The 22297-nt window shown below is 30.8% G+C and overlaps 1 protein-coding gene and 1 pseudogene across 5 annotated transcripts; both read right to left on the bottom strand.

Moving 5' to 3' along the window:
* On the bottom strand, positions 1-2175 carry LOC117909234 (annotated as a pseudogene).
* On the bottom strand, positions 1520-12687 carry LOC117909231 (putative disease resistance protein RGA3). Of its 5 annotated transcripts, none has more exons than XM_034823179.1 (10): positions 12649-12687; positions 9367-12524; positions 6624-7098; positions 6389-6472; positions 5620-5884; positions 5084-5151; positions 4837-4995; positions 3235-3341; positions 2182-2265; positions 1520-1591 (listed from the first exon to the last, which is right to left on the bottom strand). In XM_034823179.1, the coding sequence occupies exons 2-3, from the start codon at positions 12505-12507 to the stop codon at positions 6733-6735; spliced, it is 3507 nt and encodes a 1168-aa protein (XP_034679070.1). In that variant the 5' UTR covers positions 12508-12524; positions 12649-12687; the 3' UTR covers positions 1520-1591; positions 2182-2265; positions 3235-3341; positions 4837-4995; positions 5084-5151; positions 5620-5884; positions 6389-6472; positions 6624-6732. The 5 variants fall into 5 exon arrangements, with proteins under 5 accessions (XP_034679070.1, XP_034679066.1, XP_034679069.1 ...); XM_034823175.1 differs by lacking the exon at positions 1520-1591 and adding an exon at positions 1739-1829; XM_034823177.1 differs by lacking the exon at positions 1520-1591 and adding an exon at positions 1770-1832.
* Between the last annotated feature and the right edge of the window lie 9610 nt (positions 12688-22297).

Raw genomic sequence — 22297 nt, 5'->3', positions numbered from 1 at the left:
GAATTTTAATTCACTTGACTGCATTTTCTCATCCAAACTGCATTAACATTAAATAATTTACATTAACATTATTCTTTGGAGCTTCAATTTGTACTATAGCAGCTCACTCCTCCTCCAAACTTGGATGCCTATGTAAAAAAATGACTAAATAGACATTTGTTTTTTCTCATGGGATCAAACTACACATACCTTCCATAATAGCCGAGTATTGTATCATTGTTTGTTCATTGTAGTTTATTCACCAATAAAATAGCAGACGCCTAAGCATGAAGAGGTAGCTATATAATAGAAGCAGTACAATTTGTTCAGACTTTGGAAGAAGATTAAGCATCTTAGGCACAAGTAGTTTATTCACCAGTAGATTTGGCTTAATGTTCTTGCATTGTGACATGGCAGGACCTTCATTTCCACTGTATTTCAAGTTGATGTCACCAAGCTTGACGTCTTGGCATGGTACTCCCTGGCTGCAAACAAGCTTGATAACAACCTCAGTTGAGGTAGTGCCCCGGATGTTTCTGAAGCTAACATTACTGAGGTGAATGCGTGATGGACTCTGAAAACAATGGAAATTTAAGTTCCAAACCAATAAAAATAAAGGGACAAAGAGGGAAAATAAGCCATAAAAATGGGTATTTCCATTTCCTTTAGAAGTACCTTTAAGTTGCATTGGTTATGGGAGCAGTACTTTTGACATGTGATTATGGGATTGTCAACATTATTCATGACAATATCTTCGAGATGCATTTCAGAGGCAGTGCCTTGATGAGAGAAGCAGGTCATGTCTTCACTCTCACGCCATTCTGGGTGTTGGTGAAGGTGCAGTTCTTGACACTAATGCCAACCACAGGTTCTTCATTGGGGTACTTTCCTAAACTTCCCACGCAGATGCCATGGCCAAGTCCGTAGGTTACTCTTTGGATATTAATTTGCTCACTGCCATCACCAATTGAGACACAATCATCTCCAGTTTCTATGGTTGAATTGGTGATATGGATCCCTGAGGAATGTCCAATGTGAATTCCATCTGTGTTAAGGCTATCTTCTGGTGCACTAATTGCAACATTGTAGAAAGTCCAATTCCTGCACCCCAAAAGATTAATATGAAACTGTTTGTTGTCTCTTGAAGTTATATCCTTGACCATGTTATTGGTAATGAAGTTGAACCTCAGACTCTGCTATAGATATTTCAAGTTAAAAAAAGAGACACTAAAGCTTATACTGTTAGTGTCCTCATTATGCACACAAACTGAAAGAATTACATAAGATATATATATATACATGAACTTACGATGGGAAGTTGGTTGCAATATGCAGAACTCGGGCATTTTCTGCCCCATACGATTTGTCCTTGGCCATCAAAAACTCCACCACCAGACAAATGAATGATTTGTTGGAAAGCAATCCAACCAGCTTCAGCCTTGAACCTGCTGGTATCCACCGAGGCCTTCACAGTGCCTTCGACAATGAAATTGATAGGAGTCTTGCAAGGGCCTCCAATGGTTATTTACCCCAGGGCATATCTCCCATTTGGAATCATAACTGTACTTGCCACAGGCAATGCACAAGCATCTCCCCAAGCTTTAAGTAAGGCCTAAGAAAACATTCCATAGCGAACCCATTAAGCAAAAAATCAAGTTTGACGTCTTACAAATATTATAATTGCATTACCCTCACCTGGGTAATATCAGTGTTTCCATCAACCTTGTCACCATATTTGGTAACATCAAAAATGGTATCACCAGACGCTTCTGCAGCAGATGCTAGCAATTGTAGAAGAGACATTGCTGTGATATTCAATTTTAGGCCTATGTTTGCCTTGTCCCTCTCTTCTGCTTTGTTTGGTAAAACTTGTAAGCAATTAACAATGGTGAAACCTCATACTTCTCAAGCCATTTTATTGTGTAATTGGAGAAGCTCAAGACCAATAAAACCTTCAACCAATTGTTAGCTAATCATGTTTTATAGTTTCAATTAGGTTGTGATGTTTTAACTTCCCTCCTATTATTAGCCTTCACCTTCTTAAACTTTACGTGGCAAACTCTTATTACTCTAAATCATTTATTCAGTATTTCTTTTTCCTTTTTAACCAAACACAAACTCTCAATGCATGACTACGTAAAAAGATATAAGTGCAAAGAAGATTTCCTAATTATAGAGAAAATTATCTTATCAGCAGCTTACAAGTAATTGTGAAGGTTGAGAAGCATGCTCCATTAGACTTGTGGTGGGTACTCTATAATGGTGCTGTTGTAGCTTCGTGATGTTCTGGTACAAATAAAAACAAATATATAAATTATAAAAAAATCATAGAATTCCTTAAAAAATTGGTTGTAAAGAATAAATGATAACTAACATATAAAAGATAGAATGATAAACTCAAGCTAACTCCAATACCATACATCCACAATCTACAACTTTCAATATGAATCTCCAAAACATAACTGAAGCTTATATCCTCATTGCTATAGCTTTTCACATGGGCTTGGTAATGATTACATCTAGAAAGATATATTTATTAATTTATTAATTTATTTTTTTTCTGAATATGTTGAAACAATTGTAAAATAACTTTATCAATTTAGCATATAAGTTCCTATTAATGATCGTAAGCATGATTTGACACACAATTACTAATTCATTTTTTTTTAAAAATAAGGATAGAAAATATGAATAGAGGTAACACAATTACTTTATGGAAGAGTTGCAAAATGATATATAGTACCAAATTGTTAGATTATTAAGTTAGGTAACTGCTAACATGTTGAACCCATTTTAAACAGACTTCACCTTTGGGATAAGGTTCATATACTTCATTTGATGTTGTAAAAAGTATAAATATATAGAACCTATAGATATGTGAATACTCTTAGACCTTATGCTAAAAAATTCAATAGATTATGACATGCATATATATGCTAGCAAATATATTGGGCTATGAATGCTTTCAATATGCTCATAAATTATGAAAAAAAATGGGAAATGAAAAAGATATTTATTTTCATCTTTGCAAATATGAATAATCAAATGCTTTTTAAGCAAGGTGAAATCTACAAGAAAATATTAAAATCAAATTCAGTAATTTCCCAAACTTGAGAATGAAAAAGCTTTAAAGTAACAGTGGAAAAGGTTCACATTATATGCACAAACATTTATAAACACAGATAAGAGGGAAGGAAAGCAGTGTAAAACTAAAATGAAGTTATCAAAAGCAAGAAGAGGGGTTGGGGCATGAACCTGAAGTACATTATAGATGGCATAATCAAAGAGCCCATTAGTTCTTCATGAATTAGAAGTCCATTTCTACTCCATATCAGGAACATGAGAATGCTTAGGGGCACATCCTTCCAGCAATGATTTAGATTCAAGTTAGACAATGATTTGGAACTCATTAATAAATCTAAAGGCCCCCTGGAAGAGACAACAACTCAAGCTTTTAAGTCCTTATGATTTACATGCCAACCTCATCCTTACTATGTAGCAAATGAAGCTTTCTGCAATATTTATTAAGGTCTCAAGAGTGATAAAATGTAGAATTTGTTGATATAGAGACCTAGTTTAAAAAACCCTCAATTCAACTTCTCAAGGAAGTTAGTGCCCAAGCCCCACAATCATCCCTTTTCGTATTGATTTGAGAACATTATATTTGCAATAAAATTGCTAGTCTAACAACATTTTGAAACATGAAGAATGCCAACACAAAATAACTTGAACAATATAGTTATTAGGCTACCTATTGATTAACACAATGACAAGCATGATTTCTAAAAAAAAGGAAATATATATTAGCTAAATTATGATATATAAAAATAATAAGTTTGTTGTTAGTGATGTTTTAAAAAATAATGAAAAGCACAGTTGATACACACAAAGCAAATACAAGGGAAATGGCATAGAAATTTTTTGCTCTACAAGTTGCATCTTTCTCAATCCAGTTACTATCTTATTACATAAAAAAATTAAGAAATATAATGACATCTTGTATGATGCTCTCAACAAATAGATAGCAGGGAGATTACTTAAAATATAAGGCAAAAGTCTTTTTTGCTTTAACCATCTAATCGATATGAATTTCTAGGTCATGAGAAAATTTTAGGTCAATCTAAAACTTTTTGTAGTGATAGAGGAATGGAAGAATGTAGGCACTCATTTTAAGATGGACTAGAGAATAATCACTAACTTCTAAAGTGAGGTGAAATTTGCAAAAAAAAAAAAAAAAAAAAAAAAAAAAAAATAATTAATTCAACTTTTGAATGTAAAATTTAAATCAATTTGATTAGTTTGGCCTTCAATTATCAAATGATTTGAAGAGAAAAATTTTCAAACTTACTGTTTAAGCATTTTATCAAATGCATAAGGTGTAAATATAAATAAATAAATAACAAATCAGTTTTGCTTTATATGCTAAATGCAATTACAATAAACTTTTGCTCAACGACATGGATGCTATTATTTTAGGAACAATGTGCTTAATGGTCGTCAAGAATTTTTGCCCTTATTTGTAAATAGAATACTAATGTCCTATTTTCATTTAATCTAGTTCTTTATTCTATTCTCTACAAGAATTTTTAGCCCTTGTTAATAGATGACTGGGATATTGCATGGATGTAGAAAAAATAAAATTAGTTGGCACCTATCTTGTGGAAACCAAAAATTTATGAACCTTAAGATCACCAGACACACTAGTTATCCTAGGGAATTCCTTTTAATCATCTTGACAAATAAGGTGCACTAGTAATAGTATAAAAACAGTGATAGGAAAAACACAAAAATCTAAAATTTGACCTTTTCTTTGATATATTCTGATATATTGAGAATGTTGCATTAGTTTCTTTTCACCTTGTCATGGTGTGAGTGGTTCCAGGTGTTGCCTAGGAGGTGGAAGCAAATCAATGAGAAAGGATTTCAAGTGCTTAAATACTTCCTTGGGCTTCTCTATAATAAAAGTATGCTTTGTGTTATTGATGATCACAAGTTGGGCCTCCTCACCCAAAATGCCTGCACACAGTAACAATCTCAACAGTGAGAAAGACATAAGTTGGTGTTTATATTGTTGTAGGCATGTAGGAAGGTGATATAAGTTTACCTTTTCAATTTGTAAGCTAGTTCTACTAGGAATACTGTATCTTGGTCTCCCCAAATTATTAAGGTAGGCTGCATAACAAGAAAAGGCGAATTGTAACATAACAAAGATGACATAAGTAGAATTAGTGGATTGTAACCTGTGGTAATAATAATAATAAGAAAAGGCGAATTGTAACATAACAAAGATGACATTAATAATAATAACAATAACAAGAAAAGGCGAATTGTAACATAACAAAGATGACATAAGTAGAATTAATGGATTGTAATAATAATAATAAACTTGAAATTTAATCACTCAACTGCGATCAAATTTGATCAAATTTTGTGAACAGTTAAAAATGATATTTTGAATTATTCTAAAAAGGAAAAAAAAAACCACCAAAGAAAATGTGATATCTAAACAACTTACTTCAATGAAATTATTGAGCAAGCAAGAAAATCTAATACCAAAAGAAAATGAACATAAATAATATCAAATGGATATTGAATAAAAATGAAGTCATCAGAAAATGAGAAGAAGGGAAGATTTTGTACCTGAAATGGTTCTCCTTATTGACGAAACCTTCACCAAGTATGGCCCTCTGTTTTCTTGGGCAAGTATTCACATGTTTCCCTTTGGTATCTTGCAAGTAGGTGCATATAATGAAAGATTTTCCATCTGGAACACATCTCTTCCAAAGTGATGTCAATTCAGTGCAGTCACCAATAGGAAGGTCTATAAGTGAGTTGAAGTTGCCTTTTCCAATGTAGTAATGTTGCAAAACAAGAGCAGTGTTCATTTGAGTTTGGATCATATCATCTGTGCATCCAATAGACAGAGACTTAAATGAAAAAGTAAAGACAAAACATTAATTGAGATAGCATCTCGGCTCAATAAGAGATGTGAAGTTGTCTATTTAATTTGATGAAGTTGTTAAATTAAAACATTTAGGTTATGTTTGGTTCCTGAAAAGTACTAATAAAAAAATGCTAAGGAAAATTATTTTCTCATGTTTGGTTGTCCTATGAAAAATATTAAAGAAAATCAAATATAATTAAGATTAATTAGAAATTTATACATTTTCAAATTATTTAATCTTTATATCAAAGAGCTAAAATAAGTGAAATGAATTTGAAGTAAAATATAAATATTTGGAGTGGTAACATGATAAACCTAACCCCATACTCATTATCTAACAAAAGCTGCTAAACTACAACATAGATGAAGTACTGAATTCATTAACCCCATTCTCTATTTTGCATTTATTTGGCAATTATTTCTCTAATAAAACAACATTTAAGATTGAGAGTTATCATGTCAGACCTCAGTATTTTCTCAAACTCTTAGAATGTACAACTCCAAGTAAAATGATTAGTTTAGTGCACAGCATCAGAAATTGTCGAGAAGCTGGAAAAAAATTTCAAAGTTATTGATGTGAGCATTTAAACAAACATAAGAGGTGCCAACACAAAAGAATTACCAGAGACAAAATGAAAATATAGCATTCTGATTCTAAAATAATAAAAATGGGAAGAAAGGTTAGGGATTTTGGACCTACCTCCAATTTCATATAGAAACCAATGTTGAAACGAACATGTGGGATATGAGCAATCTTGGCCCGGTCTTTACCTGTTTCCTTGTTGTATCTTTCCCGTAGGTGTGGATAATCAGAAATAAAATTTCTGCAGTTTTTTTAGGGAATAGATCTCTTCTGGCAGTGATGTCAATTCAGAGCAGTCACAAATAATGAGTTCCATAAGCGAGGAAAGGCTGCCCATCCAGTGTAGTAATGTTGCCAAACCAGAGCACTTAACAATGTAGAGAGTTTCGAGAGTGGAAACATATTGAAGAGGCTCCTCTGGGAGAGATATCATACCATCAATCTCCAGTATTCGCAGAGACTTCAATGAAGAAGAAGCAGAGACAAACATTAACTGCCTCAGTACCTCTGCTCTGACTCCACGCAGGCTTAGTTCCTCAAGACGAGGTAATGAAGACACATTGAAGGATGCCAAGTTAGGGCAATTTATGATCTTTAATTTAGAAAGACAATGGGATGAAGCTGCGATAGCACCTAAAGTAAAGACAAAACATTAACTGAGATAGCACCTAGCTCAATAAGAGATGTGAAGTTGTCTATTTAATTTGATGAAGTTGCTAAAGTAAAACATTTAGGTTATGTTTGGTTCCGAAAAGTACTAAGAAAAAAATGTTAAGGAAAATGATTTTCTCATATTTGGTTGTCCTATGAAAAATATCAAAGAAAATAAAATATAATTAAGATTAATTAGAAATTTATACATTTTCAAATTATTTAATATTTATATCAAAGAGTTAAAATAAGTAAAATGAATTCGAAGTAAAATATAAAAATAATTTATTGACTTCCACTTTTTTTTTCCTTCCACTTTTCCTTTCTATTTTTTCCCTCACATTTTCCCTCAAATTTTCAAGAAACCAAACAGAGCCTTAATGATTTTTTAAAGAATATTTGGAATGGTAACATGATAAACCCAACCCCATACTCATTATCAAACAAAAGCTGCTAAACTACAACATAGATGAAGTACTGAATTCATTAATACCATTTTCTATTTTGCATTTATTTGGCAATTATTTCTCTAATAAAACAGTTAGACTTTATCAATGGCTAAATTGAAACTACTTTTTGTATCAGGCATCTAGTAAATACAAATGTTTGGACCATGTGAAATCTTCCGGCCAATCCAAAGTTGTTTCCTTTTGGGATCCCTTGGGCATTAGGCCAATGGTAAGCTCCTTAGGAAAGGTGAACTCTGTGACCAATACTAGTTATATTAGAGCTCAGTATTTCCTCAAACTCTTAGGATGTAAAACACTCAAGTAAAATTCTAACTTACTGAAGTAAGCATTTAATCAAACAAGTAAGGTGCAAATACAAAGAACCACCAAAACAAATCAAAACAGAGCATTTTAAAGTAAGATAATACAAATGAAGTAACAGAAAATGAGAAGAAAAGCTAGAGATTTCAGACCTGAAAGACATTCTGTATTTCAATCCCTCATGGATGTATGATATCAATTTGTGTGATATGAGCAATCTTGGGTTAGTCTTCACCTTTCCTTTCGGCATCTTTCCTTTTGAGTGTGAACAGATGCACATTGTTAGGTGTCTGCAGGTTTTTGAGGGAACATATCTTCTGGCAATGATGTCAATTCAGGGCAGCCATGAATTCCAAGCTCTGTAAGTGAGGTGAGGGTATCTATCAAGTGTAGTAATATTCCAAACACAAAACAACGTTTAAGATTGACAGTTATCATACCAGACCTCAGTATTTCCCCAAACTCTTAGAATGTACAACTCCAAGTAAAATGATTAGTTCAGTGCACAGCATCAGAAATTGTCGAGAAGCTGGAAAAAAATTTCAAAGTTATTGATGTGAGCATCTAAACAAACATAAGAGGTGCCAACACAAAAGAATTACCAGAGACAAAATGAAAATATAGCATTCTGATTCTAAAATAATAGAAATGGGAAGAAAGGTTAGGGATTTTGGACCTACCTCCAATCTCATATAGAAACCAATGTTGAAATGAACGTGTGGGATATGAGCAATCTTGGTCCGGTCTTTACCTGTTTCCTTGTTGTATCTTTCCCGTAGGTGTGGATAATCACAGAAATAAAATTTCTGCAGTTTTTTTAGGGAATAGATCTCTTCTGGCAGTGATGTCAATTCAGAGCAGTCATCAATAATAAGTTCCATAAGCGAGGAAAGGCTGCCCATCCAGTGTAGTAATGTTGCCAAACCAGAGCACTTAACAATGTAGAGAGTTTCGAGAGTGGAAACATATTGAAGTGGCTCCTCTGGGAGAGATATCATAGCATCAATCTCACATATACGCAGAGACTTCAATGAAGAAGAAGCAGAGACAAACATTAACTGCCTCAGTACCTCTGCTCTGACTCCACGCAGGCTTAGTTCCTCAAGACGGGGTAATGAAGCCACATTGAAGGATGCCAAGTTAGGGCATTTTATGATCTTTAATTTAGAAAGACAATGGGATGAGGGCAGTTCCAAGGATTGCAAGTTAGGACACTCACGGATCTGTAACGTTACCAAGCCAGAAACATGTTAAAGCGGCTCTTCTGGGAGAGATATCATACCATCAATCTCCCATATTCGCAGGGACTTCAATGAAGAAGAAGCAGAGACAAACATTAACTGCCTCAGTACCTCTGCTCTGACTCCACCCAGGCTTAGTTCCTCAAGACGAGGTAATGAAGCCACATTGAAGGATGCCAAGTTAGGGCAATTTATGATCTTTAATTTAGAAAGACAATGGGATGATGGCAGTTCCAAGGATTGCAAGTTAGGACACTCACAGATCTGTAACGTTACCAAGCCAGAAACATGTTGAAGTAGCTCCTTCGGGAGAGATATCATATCATCTATGCTTTCAATATACAGAGACTTCAACGAAGAAGAAGAAGCAGAGACAGACATTATCTGCCATATCACACCATATCTAACTGTGAACAGAGATAGTGTCTCAAGAGAAGGTAATGGAGCCACTTTGAAGGATGCCAAGTTAGGGCATTTTCTGATTTCTAATCGAGAAAGAGGAGGAGATGACGGCAGTTCCATGGATGTCAAGTTTGGGCAATCATGGATCGTTAATCGAGAAAGACAAGGAGATGAATGCAGTTCCAAGGATGCCAAGTTATGGCAATTGATGATCTCTAATTGAGAAAGACAAGGAGAAGAATGCAGTTCCAAGGATGCCAAGTTATGGCAATCGATGATCTCTAATTGAGAAAGAGAAGGAGAAGAATGCAGCGATGCCAAACTAGAACATTCATGAATATATAACTTCGAAAGATGAGAAAATGAAGGACCTTCCTCTGCTAGTAAGTCCTTCCTCCACAATTCCTTCAACTTTGGCATGTCAGAGAGTTCGAGCGATTCAAGAGATGGGAAGAGTGGCGTTGTTAATGAACCCTCCTTTAACTCCGCTTCTTTCATATGATGAAGCTTCAAAGACTTGAGAGAAGGGAGTTGAGAAAAGGGTGGCAGAATTTCGCATCTTGAACATCCCGAAATTTCAATTTCAATTAGGTGGGGAAACAGGGAACCCAACCCTTCATTCATCATCCAAGTTGGAAACTCCGTACCTCCATAACCTGCTATAAAGATATCCTTTAGGTGTGGGTGTGGTTGAAGGCCTTCCATCACTAACTTATCACCCTCATACGCCGCATCTTGGCCCGACCGATTCCATTCCAATCTCAAGGACTGAAGATATTGTTTTCCTTTCAAAATTTCTCCCCTGGATACCAGTTCAACATCCCTCACGTTTTGAAGATTACTTATGTTTAACCCTCCTCTTAGTTGGTTAAGGCCTTTCAATTCACTCAAGCTACCAATTTTGTGATTCCTTAACCACCCTATGTCATTCCCAACCACAAACAATGGTAGACTTTGAAGTAAAGTCAACTTGCCGATTCCATGTGGCATATGAGTCAAGTGATAACATCCATTATTCTCCAAGTGTCTAAGATTGATCAATTCTCCTATATTGTTTGAAATTCTTTGTAAATTCCAACACCTTATGAGTTTTAGTGTTTGCAAATTCTTTAATCTTGTAATAGCATTTGGAAGTACCTTAAACCCATTGTGGGAAAGATCAAGATACCTTAAATGACTCAATTTGCCTAAACACTTTGGCACCTTCTCTACACCCATACGACTTAAACTCAATGCACGTAAACACATAAAACTCGGAAAAAATGAATTTACAATTGTACTATCTTCATAAGAATCTACACAATGGTTTAGAAAGGTCCTTAGGGGTTTTCCCTTTAGAGCCTTTATCATAGGATTTATCTCTTCAAACAATGACACATGACGAGCTTCTTCTGGAATGTTATTTACATAACTTCTTAAAACAAGGATCTCAAATCCTACAATTGATTGTGCAAGATCATATATAAGGTCCCACATTTTACAACTTAATGTATCATTAAAATCATCTTTTTTAACCTCTTCCAACAATGACCTTGACAACAATTCTTTGAAATATTGATCTCCTATATCCTCTAATTGCTCATTCCCATTTGTAGATTGGATGTAACCTTGTGCGATCCATAATTGTACCAACAACTTTTTCTCAATTTCATAGCCTTTTGGAAATAAAGCACAATATGTAAAACATTGTTTCAAATGTGTTGGCAAATTATCATAACTTAGTTTCAACACCTGTAGAACATTATCATTTCCATATGGAAGTGATAAAAGATTTTCATTCTTTTGAATAGACAACCATTTGGACAAATCTGATTTAAACTGCATTAATGTTCTCCCTAAAGTGTTGATGATGAGTGGAACTCCATTACACATGTTTACAATTTCTCTTCCAACTTTTATGATCTCAGGATTCACTGTATTCGTCTGTCCTCCAAATGTGATGTTTGAAAATAAATTCCAAGACTCATCTTTGTCTAGACCTTTTAACTTAAGACAAACAGTATTATTACCCATAAATGAAACCTCAGCGTTCCGGGTGGTCACTACAATTTTACTCCCTTCATCACCAACCTCCAATAGAGTTCTCACTTTCTCCCAATTTTCATTTTCATTGTTCCAGACATCATCTAGTACTAGCAAGTACCTCTTTTGACTTATTTGTTTGTGAAGCTCATTTTTCAAATCATCCAATGATAGGCTCTGTGAACCCTCATCATTTTTAGATTTTGACAACTTTTTTAGCAGCGCACTTTCACCAAAACCCTCACCAGAATAATCAGAAACGCAAACCCATTTCTTAAAGGCAAAATATTGTTGCACTCTTTCATCGTCGTATACCAATTGAGCAAGAGTGGTCTTACCCAATCCCCCGATGCCAACTATAGCAACAATTTTTTTGTCAGGCGACAACACCAATTTTAGTAGGTCTTCTTTTTCTGCACTTCTTGGATTAAGATTAGATGAATGTGGGGATGAGTGGGTCTCTCTCCCAATATTCTTTGCCCGTGGGTGAATTGTGCTTCGTGGAATAGCATTCAACAGAAAGATATCTTTTTTTATTTCATCAAGTGCTTCTTTGATATCATCGACTCTCCCACTCATTTGGAAACGAAATGCAACCTGATTTGAGGACGAGAAGAAGTGACTCACCTGCCTGACGAGCCCTCCTTGCTGCAACCGGTAGGTTGCAAAGTCATCCAACAAGTCATCTACATCATACACAACGCCCTTGAGCCTCTTCACCCAATCTTTCACTGCACGGCTTTTCTCCAGGTGATCCTCAGCATCCAGAAGAACAGCTTTGAGGGTACCCAGTGTCTCCTCAAGCTTTGTCAGCTCCCTTCGAACGCCATATATAGATCCGATTTTTTGAACAACTGAGGATCCTAAACTGCTCAAAACATTCTCCACGACGCTGAATGGAATTTGTTCCGCCATTTTTTGAAGAACACAAACTGCACAGGGCCAAGAAAACATATATATGGTAAAATTATGACAAGTACAGAGAATTGCAAGAGAGAATACTGGACAAAGTGGTGATATATGAGGTTCGTGAATCGTGAGGATGATGGAACTCACCTGCTCTGCTCGCCCTCTCAAAATGGTTGGATACTCTGAGAGAATTGGGAAAGAGTAGAGAGCCAAGTACGAGAGATATATATATTTATATGGGGCGGCCGGGACAGGGTAAGTCACAAGGCTACTGATTAATATTATGGGTTAGGTGGACAAGGCAACAAGCCAGGCCATATATGCAAGTTGTAATTATTAATTAAAAGCTCTGGATGTATTAAATATAAAATGTTGTCTCATCTGCTCTCATTCATTAAATTACAAAGATGAATTGTAATATTATAACAAAATCATAAATTATATTTTATAAAAAAACTATATATTTTAGTATATGTTGTAAAAAATTGGATATTAACATCTTCCTAAAAGCATAATTGACTTAAAAAAAATAAATAACAATTATTATTAATAACATTTCATCTAAAATAAATTTAAAAATAAATAAAGTTTGAACATGTAAATGAGACAAATTTCTTATTGCATACGCACAATTAGAACTCAATTAGAAATAAAGTAATCTAAAATATTTTGATTTGATTTGTAATTAATTGATCAATTTTTAAAATTTTAAATTATTTTTAAAAATTATTAAATTCAATGCAAAGTGTCACATGATTTAAAGTTCATTTCTCTAATAAAAAAATTATAAAAATATAATTATATGCAGAAAAGAAATAATAATCATTGTGGACTAATTTTTATCTGTAAATTTCTTGTATTAATTAATTATTGTTTGAGTTTTATATTATTTTTAAAAATTAATGTATTTTTTAATTAATCTAATATATTAAGAGGTACTTAATTTGAAATTTATTTGTCTAGTGAAAATAAATAAATAAAAATATGATTCTAAGTACGTAGGAGACAAACAATAGTCATTCTATACCAATATTTGTCCTTAAATATTTGAAAGATCACTATTTGAGTTTTTAATTATTTTTAAAAATTACTAGACTTGCTAATAAATCTTATACATCAAGTCTTGCTTGATTTGGAGTTTATTTGCTATATATAAACTAACTAATGTCATTTAAAATAAATTTTGGTTTATGACTTTTTAATGTTATTAAGTTCTATAACTGTCTAGTGCTAATTAAATCAATTTTTGAATTTCAATTTATTTCAAAAAAGTAATAAATTTTGTGTGTCAAGTATAATTTGATTTGAAATTTATCTATTTAATGAAAAAAATTAAAAAAAATTCAGAGAAGTAAATGCAATTTAAAGGAAAACCATATGACTTGTTTAGTTTTTTCTTTGCTTATAATCCTATTTTTGCAAATTTTTTCATTAGACAAATAGCTTGAAACTCAAATAGTACTAGAAATTTATGGATAAAAATTAGTGTAGAACGACTCTATCTTTTTCTTCTACATAGAATTATATTTTTCAAATTTTTTTCTTTGAGTAAATAAATTCCAAATTAAACAAGACTTAGCGCATTGGATTCAATAACGAGTCTAGTAATATTTAAAAATTATTTGAAACTCAAATAGTGAACCCATTAATACAAAAAATTTATGGATAAAAAATTGGTTCACAATAACTCTATTATTTTTTTTCTACATATAATTATAATGTTTCTCCATAAAACATTATAAGTGATTTTTCAACACTAAAAGTGATTTTTTTAGATTTTTTTAAGTGTTTCCTAAATTTTTCCAAACACCTAAATTTTTTCAAAAACATTTTTGATGGTAAAAGTGCTTCCCAAAATCAGTGTCACTATCAAATGGACTCTAATAGATATATGTACTCTTATAAATTAAAATTTATAGTTTTCTCTATGCTTTTACTTTGATAATTATATCATCTATACTTGATTTGATAATTAATCAAGACAATGATAATTAACTTATATTTCAAGTGCATTAAGCAAGAGATATGTACTTTTATAAATTAAAATTTACAGTTTTCTCGATATTTTTACTTTGATAATTATATTATCTAACTTCATTTGATAATTTATTAAGATAGTGATAACTAAGTTTTGTTTTACAACTTAATTTTATAATGGTAAATGTTCGTATTATAATATTAAATCCTTGTCAACTTAGAAGTATTCAACAAGTTGTCCACTTGGGATTATTTTAAATCACATGGGCCTAATAGAAAATATGTATCAAGTTGAGATTTCTAATAAGCCAAACTTGACTACTTAGAATTATTTTAAGTTACATGTAGCATGATAGAAAATATAACTATTCATTATGAATCGGATGAAGATGCCAAATTAGCAAACTTGTCCATTTAGAACATATGAATATTTATTGTGCATAAGATGGAGATTTGAATTCAACTATGTTGTTCGCCTAGAAAATATAAATATTTATTATGTATTAGGTGAAGACTCCAACTCAGCTAATTTGTTCACTTGGAATTATTTTAGCTCATCTTCTTAGAAAATTTGAATATTTATTGTGCATGAGGTGGAGGTTTGAAATACCCTTTGTCCACTTAGAACTATTCTAAGTCATGTGGACCTAACAAAGAATATAACATTTATTATGCATTAGTTGAAGACTCCAAATCAACTAACTGTTCCACTCGTAACTATTCTAAGTTATTCCTCGTAAAAATATGAATATTTACTTTCAATTAAATGGAGATTTAACTTCAACTAAATTATCCACTTAGAAATTATGAATATTTATTATGAATTAAATGGAGATTTGAAATAAGCTAAATTATCTACTTAGAAAATATGAATATTTTTTATGAATTAAATGGATTGTGCACTTAGAACTAGATAGGAGGGGTCTAGTTTTTTTTCGTTTGTGTCATCTTTTAATGAATTTTGTTTTTTAAACAATCTGATTTCAAGCTCAACTGTCATATTTTTAAAATATCTTATGCATAATTGAGGGAGCAAAAGGTAAATCATAAATGAGAAACAAGGATTTAATGTGGTCATATGTTAGGGAGGAAGAAATTAATACACCACATTATTATGTCGTGCATGTCGAAGCAAGGTTTGAATTTTGGGATTTATCATTAAAATATCACCAATGTTTCGTGCAACAATGTGGGTTGATACAATATCCACCATCGAAATCTTAAATGAGAGATTTTTCGTTATTTTTTCGAAAATATCATCAATATTTTGGCATTTACCGGTTTTTTTTGCCAATTTTTTTTGGGAATTTCTTGATATTTTCGACCCATCAATGCAATCAAAGGGCACTCCTCTTACTAGTCAACACAATCAAACCCAAAAATGAACTCATGTCAAAAGGCTCAAGCTAACCTTAGGCAACCACTAGGGCAAATCTACCCTTAATTGAATATATGCACAAACATTAAGATATTAAAGTCCATCGTACAACCAAAATACTATTTATTACTTCAACTAAAAGAAAACCATATAATAAATTTATTACAAAAATCGAATTGGCCAAATTCTTTTTATTTATTAAGGCTATGTTTGGTTCTTAAAAAATTTGAGGGGAAATGCAAATCAAAGTAGAAGAAAGAAAAATTAAAGGAAAATAAAAAATAACTTTAAAGTCAATTATAAATTATTTGTATATGCTTGCTTAAACTCATTTTATTTATTTAACTCCATTATATAAATACTAAATAATTTAAAAGTATATAAATTTTTTATAAATTTTAATTATATTTTATTTCCTTTTACTTTTTTTATGGTGGAATCAAATATGAGAAAACAATTTTTCTTAAATTTTTTTTTTCTTTCCATAATATTTTTTGGGAACCAAACATAACCTAAGCACTAAATAAGAAAAAAAATCTAATGTTTCAAAGTTTTCATAATTTAAAATATTAGTTTGGTTTGAATGGTGCATAGTGGATGTCTTTTTTCTTATCATGGGAAATTTGGAAGCATACAAATATTTTAGAGAAAATTAATGCATGAGAATATATAATCAATGAATTAGTTCTTACATAAAGCACAAGGATGCAAGTGAAACTTGGGAAGAAAACCAAATGGGCAAGCTCATATTAATAAAAATTCAAATCACCTAATTTGTTCATATTCTTAGTAAAATAGTCGAAAATTTTAATAAAAGACATTTATAAAAATATGCAAAGCTAACAAGCATCATTAATAAGCACCTCTCACAACCAATTGTTCAAGTTGAAACCTAGCTAAGTAAGAATGTTAACTAGTTTGATTTCATGTAAAGATATTTATGTATTTTAAATGTAAGATGAAATTAACATTGGATTTACTTTATAAACATATAAAATTTCATATTCATTTGTTGTAAAGAACACTTTTGTATGTTATTAAGACTTAAGAGTGTGTTTGATAATGTTTTTATTTGAAGTATTTTTAGTAGAAGTATTTTCTCTGAAAATATTTTTAAAATAATCACCTATAAAGTGTTTCTTTAGAAAATACTACAGGTGATTTTCAGTCATTAAAAGAGATTTTTTAGACTTTTAAAAATGTTTTCTATATTTTGCCAAACACCTATTTTTTTTTTCAAAAATACTTTTCATGTTAAAAGCGCTTCCTAAAATCATTATCAAATAGACTCTAGGTATATTAACAGATATATGTACTCTTATAAATTAAAATTTATAGTTTTCTCGATGCTTTTACTTTGATAATTATATCATCTATACTTGATTTGATAATTAATCAAGATAGTGATAATTAACTTATATTTCAATGTATTAAGCAAGAGATATGTACTTTTATAAATTAAAATTTATAGTTTTCTCGATATTTTTACTTTGATAATTATATTATCTAACTTCATTTGATAATTTATTAAGATAGTGATAACTAAGTTTTGTTTTACAACTTAATTTTATAATGGTAAATGTTTGTATTGTAATATAAAATCCTTGTCAACTTAGAATTATTCTATAAGTTGTCCACTTGGGATTATTTTAAATCACATGGGCCTAATAAAAAAATATGTATTAGGTCGAGATTCCAAATAAGCCAACTTGCCTACTTAGTACTATTTTAAGTTACATGTAGCCAGATAGAAAATATAAACATTCATTATGAATCAGATGAAGATGCTAAATCAGCAAACTTGTCCACTTAGAACATATGAATATCTTTTGTGTGATAGATGGAGATTTAAATTCAACTATGTTGTCAGAGAAAATATGAATATTTATTATGTATTAGAAATATGAATATTTATTGTACATTAGGTGGAGATTTGAAATATCGTCCACTATGAACTATTCTAAGTCGTGTGGACCTAACAGAGAATATAAACGTTTATTATGCATTAGGTGAAGACTCCAAATCAACTACCTATTCCACTTGTAATTATTCTCAGTTATTTCTCATAAAAATATGAATATTTACTTTCAATTAAATGGAGATTTAACGTCAACTAAGTTATCCACTTAGATGAATTAAATGGAAATTTGAAATGAGCTAAATTATCCACTTAGAAGATATGAATATTTGTTATGAATTAAATGGAGATTTGAAATCAACTAAGTTGTCCACTTAGAATTAGTTAAGAGGTGTCTAGTTTTTTTCGTTTGTGTCATCTTTTCATGAAATTTGTTTTTTAAACAATTTGATTTCAAGCTCAATTTGTCATATTATTAAAATATCTTATGCATAATTGAAGGAGTGAAAAATAAATCATAAACGAGAAACAAGGATTTAATGTGGTCATATATCATGGAGGAAGAAATTAATACACTACATTATTATGTCATGCATGTGGAAACAAGGTTTGAATTTTTGGATTTATCAGCGAAATATCATCAATATTTTGTGGAACGATGTGGGTTGACACAATATCCACCATCAAAATCTCAAATGAGAGATTTTTCGTTATTTTTTCATAAATATCATCGATACTTTGGCATTTACCGGTTTTTTCGCCAACTTTTTGGGAATTTCTTGATATTTTCAATCCATCAACACAATCAAAAGGCGCTCCTCTTGCTAGTCAACACAATCAAACCCAAAAATGAACTCAAGTCAAAAGGCTCAAACTAACCCTGGGCAACCACTAGGGCAAATCTACCCTTGATTGTATATATGCACAAACATTAAGATATTAAAGTCCATCGGTAAAACCAAAATGCTAAAAGAATATTTTTATTAATTAATTACTAAAAATATAAAAATCATCATTATAAATTTCTTAACTAGTCTTTTTTTATATCATATATGATAGTATAAAAATAAATAAATACTAAAAAAAATCATACATGTATCACCATTTATTTTATATTATTGAATACATTTGAATTAAATAAATTATTGTTTTAATATTAATTAAATATATTTTCAAGTTGGACATATTAGTATCAATGTTATAATATTATTGCCAAATAATATTTATTGTAAGTTAATAAATGTACACTTACAAAATTCATATTTTTTATGGACGCATACGATATTATTATTGAGTATGACAAATTATATCATATATATCAATTTCTTCAATAAAATAATTTCAAAATGTCTATTGTTACTTCTTTTGTAATTTTTTAGATTTTTTTCCCAAGATTTTCATGAGTTTTGATCAATGTTTATCTTATTCATATTTTGTGTCAAAATATTCGCTGATATTTCCTAATATATCTGTAAAATTGAGTTACCGATATTTTCATCCTTGTATGGAAGCTTTGATACCACTTAGGTATGCAAAAAGTTCTTATGCAAACATATTAATAGAGAAGCATAAAAATAAAGCAATCACACAAAAAGGTAACAAGGTTTTAGTGTGGTTCGACCAACCATGCTTACCTCCAAGGATGAGAGAGAACATTATACTATATGATAGAAAATATTATGAAGAATAAAAATAGATACAACTAGAATGCATGAAATTAATTTTGAATATTTGGTAAATCTACATTGATATTGCTTCTATAAGAGCATATTTGAAGTATGAAAAGTAATAAATGACTTTTTTATCATGTCTTTTTCAATAACCTTTTCTCCACATGGCTTAAATTGAGTGTTAATTTTGAATCATCATGCAAAGTGGTTATCATGCCCTAAATTCTAAAACTATGGTTCTAAGATATTATTAAAGACTAACCTACAATTTTAGAACTTGAGATGTGAATTAAGAAGGGGATTTTAGTGTTTGAGACCAAGTTTTTCTCATTTAAAAGATTTTTAAATCAAGTTTGTTGAGTTGGAAAAACATCAAGTGTTTCTTATTTATGGACTTAGTTGTGTTGAAAATTTGACTAAGTATGAGAAATATTTCATTTTTAAAAGTTTCGCAGTTTAAGATTAAAAAAGAAAAAATGGAAAATTTTATTGTTTTCATATTGGTGATACTCAAAATAAATTTATGGGATTTTTATCTTCAACAATTTTATTTTGAACAAATTTCGAAAAAAAATGTTAATTTGTAATTAAAATTTATTATTTTATCATTAAGTTTTTAAATATAAATATAGTATTAAGGAAATAACTATTTTGAGGTAAAATAACTACATGTGCTGAGGTAAAACAGAGAGGTGCAATAATTGTGCTAGGGTAAAAAGATAACTATGTTGAAGTAAAAGAGAGAGGTGTAATAACCATGCTAGGGTAAAACAACTATGTTAAGGTAAAAAAGTAACCATTTTAAGGCAAAAAAGATAGGTGTACCACTTAAGTTGTGCACCTATGGAACAAAAGGGAAGAAAGGTGCATCAACCACAAGGGAAGAGAGGTGTGCCACTTAAATTACACACCATTTAAATTGCACTCCTATAGAACACAAGGGAAGAGAGGCATGCCACTTAAGTTGCGTACCTCCAGCACCTCCACTAGACCCCCTAAGATTTTCCCACTTTCATATTTTCTCCTTTTTTCAACAAAGAATTTTTTATTTAATTTTTTGTACATCACAAAACCATAATTAGTAACTACAATTTTAAATATTTTTAATTATCTTTAAATTCATTATCATTAACTACAGTTTTAAGTTTAAATTTAAAACTATAGTTGGTAGCTATAGTTTTAACCATTTTAACATAAATTTAAAACTGTAGTTATCAATGACAGTTTTATGACACGAATATCCACATAGATGAGAAGTACTAGTTTAAGAATTATTTTGCGAGATGATTTACTTTGTAGAATTTTTTTTTTTAAAGAAATTATTTTTGGTAAAATTTGTAAGGTAAGAGAGCCCCCATAGCACATGATGCACTAATCTTGACACCCATCTCTTTCAACAAGACCAATTGCTACTACTGCATTCTCCGACCATATTGGTGATTTTGCCACTTTTGTCTCGGGAATTTCTCAACCTCATCCATGAATCCCAATAGGTGGAGTTTCTTTTTACTTTATTTTGCATTGAACTATGTTTTACTTCTCGCGCGATCCTATACCCTTTTTTTGGTCTTTCTAAATTCATTTTTATGACCGATGAATTAATGTTGTTATTTGCTGCTATGTTCTTGTTAGATTTGGATATTGCAACTCCTCGTTCTTATGGATGTTCCTTACAAACCAACTACGCCACTTCTCGTGCCCATGCTTGGCCAAATTACTATTATTAGAGATTTTATTAGGTATCAAGTTTTGCATTGAAATGGTCATTTCTTACTTCTCATCCCATCCAGTTGTGTTTCAAATTTTTTATATTTTATTTTCAATTTGTATTTGCAATTGGTGTCGAATTTGTATATTTTTTTAATGGAGAATAATTATATCTGCAAACGTATATGCTTTGTTTGATAGGATTTGAATAAATTTAGGAAACAAAGGAAAAAGGAACAAAGTCTGAAAATCTCATAAATATCAAGAATTTTGATGTACTAGTTGCACTATTAAAGAAATAAAAGGTTTATTTAATAAATGATGGAAATATCGATTTTTATGGATATATTGGTATAAAAAAGTATTAATAAAAAATTTGATGTAACAGTTGCACTATTAAAGAAATAAAAGGTTTATTTAATAAATGATGGAAATATCGATTTTTATAGATATATTGGTATAAAAAATTTGATAAAAAATATCAATAAAATAAAAATTAATCAAAACTTATAAAAATGTCGAGAAAATTTTTAAGAAATGACACTATAATAAATTTTGTGATAATTGATAATAGTATGTCGAACTTGAAAATAAAATAATTATCTATTTAATTCAAATAGTTTCCATGATATAAAATAAATTATGATATATGATTTTTTTTTATTAATATAGAAATAATATAAAAAAAAAAACTTCTTAAGAAAATTGTCATGATTTTTTATATTTTTTATAATCAATTAAATGAAATTTAAAAATAAAATGATTAAAATTAATTTATTTATTAAAATATTCATATATTTTTGTGCATATATATACATATATTAGTGAGGACAAATTAACTTGCTCCCTTTGATTATCAAAGCCCCCCGCCCCCCTATAAGCCAATTTAAACAAGCAAGAGAGCTCATATTGATTTTAAAATGGAGAATATGCTTGAAAAATCAATGAATAAATTGATAATCGGTCCAATCAATTGGTTTTAGTGATGACTAAAACCCGAAATTTCTGCAAAATATCAATAATAGATCGATCAATCAACTTTGATGACAACTAAAATCCAAAATTTCTACAAATCATCTTCGATATTTCACTATTTTCTTCATCCTTACATGTAGTAAACAACATAGAGGATGTTATTGGGAGTGTTTCAGAACCTTCCTTAGGGATGCTACAATCTCAATCAACTGTATCATTTTCTATACATTT

The sequence above is a fragment of the Vitis riparia genome, chromosome 19 (genome assembly GCF_004353265.1).
Source record: "Vitis riparia cultivar Riparia Gloire de Montpellier isolate 1030 chromosome 19, EGFV_Vit.rip_1.0, whole genome shotgun sequence".
NCBI classification, from domain to species: Eukaryota; Viridiplantae; Streptophyta; class Magnoliopsida; order Vitales; family Vitaceae; genus Vitis; species Vitis riparia.
This window is presented reverse-complemented; position numbering and strand designations above follow the sequence as displayed.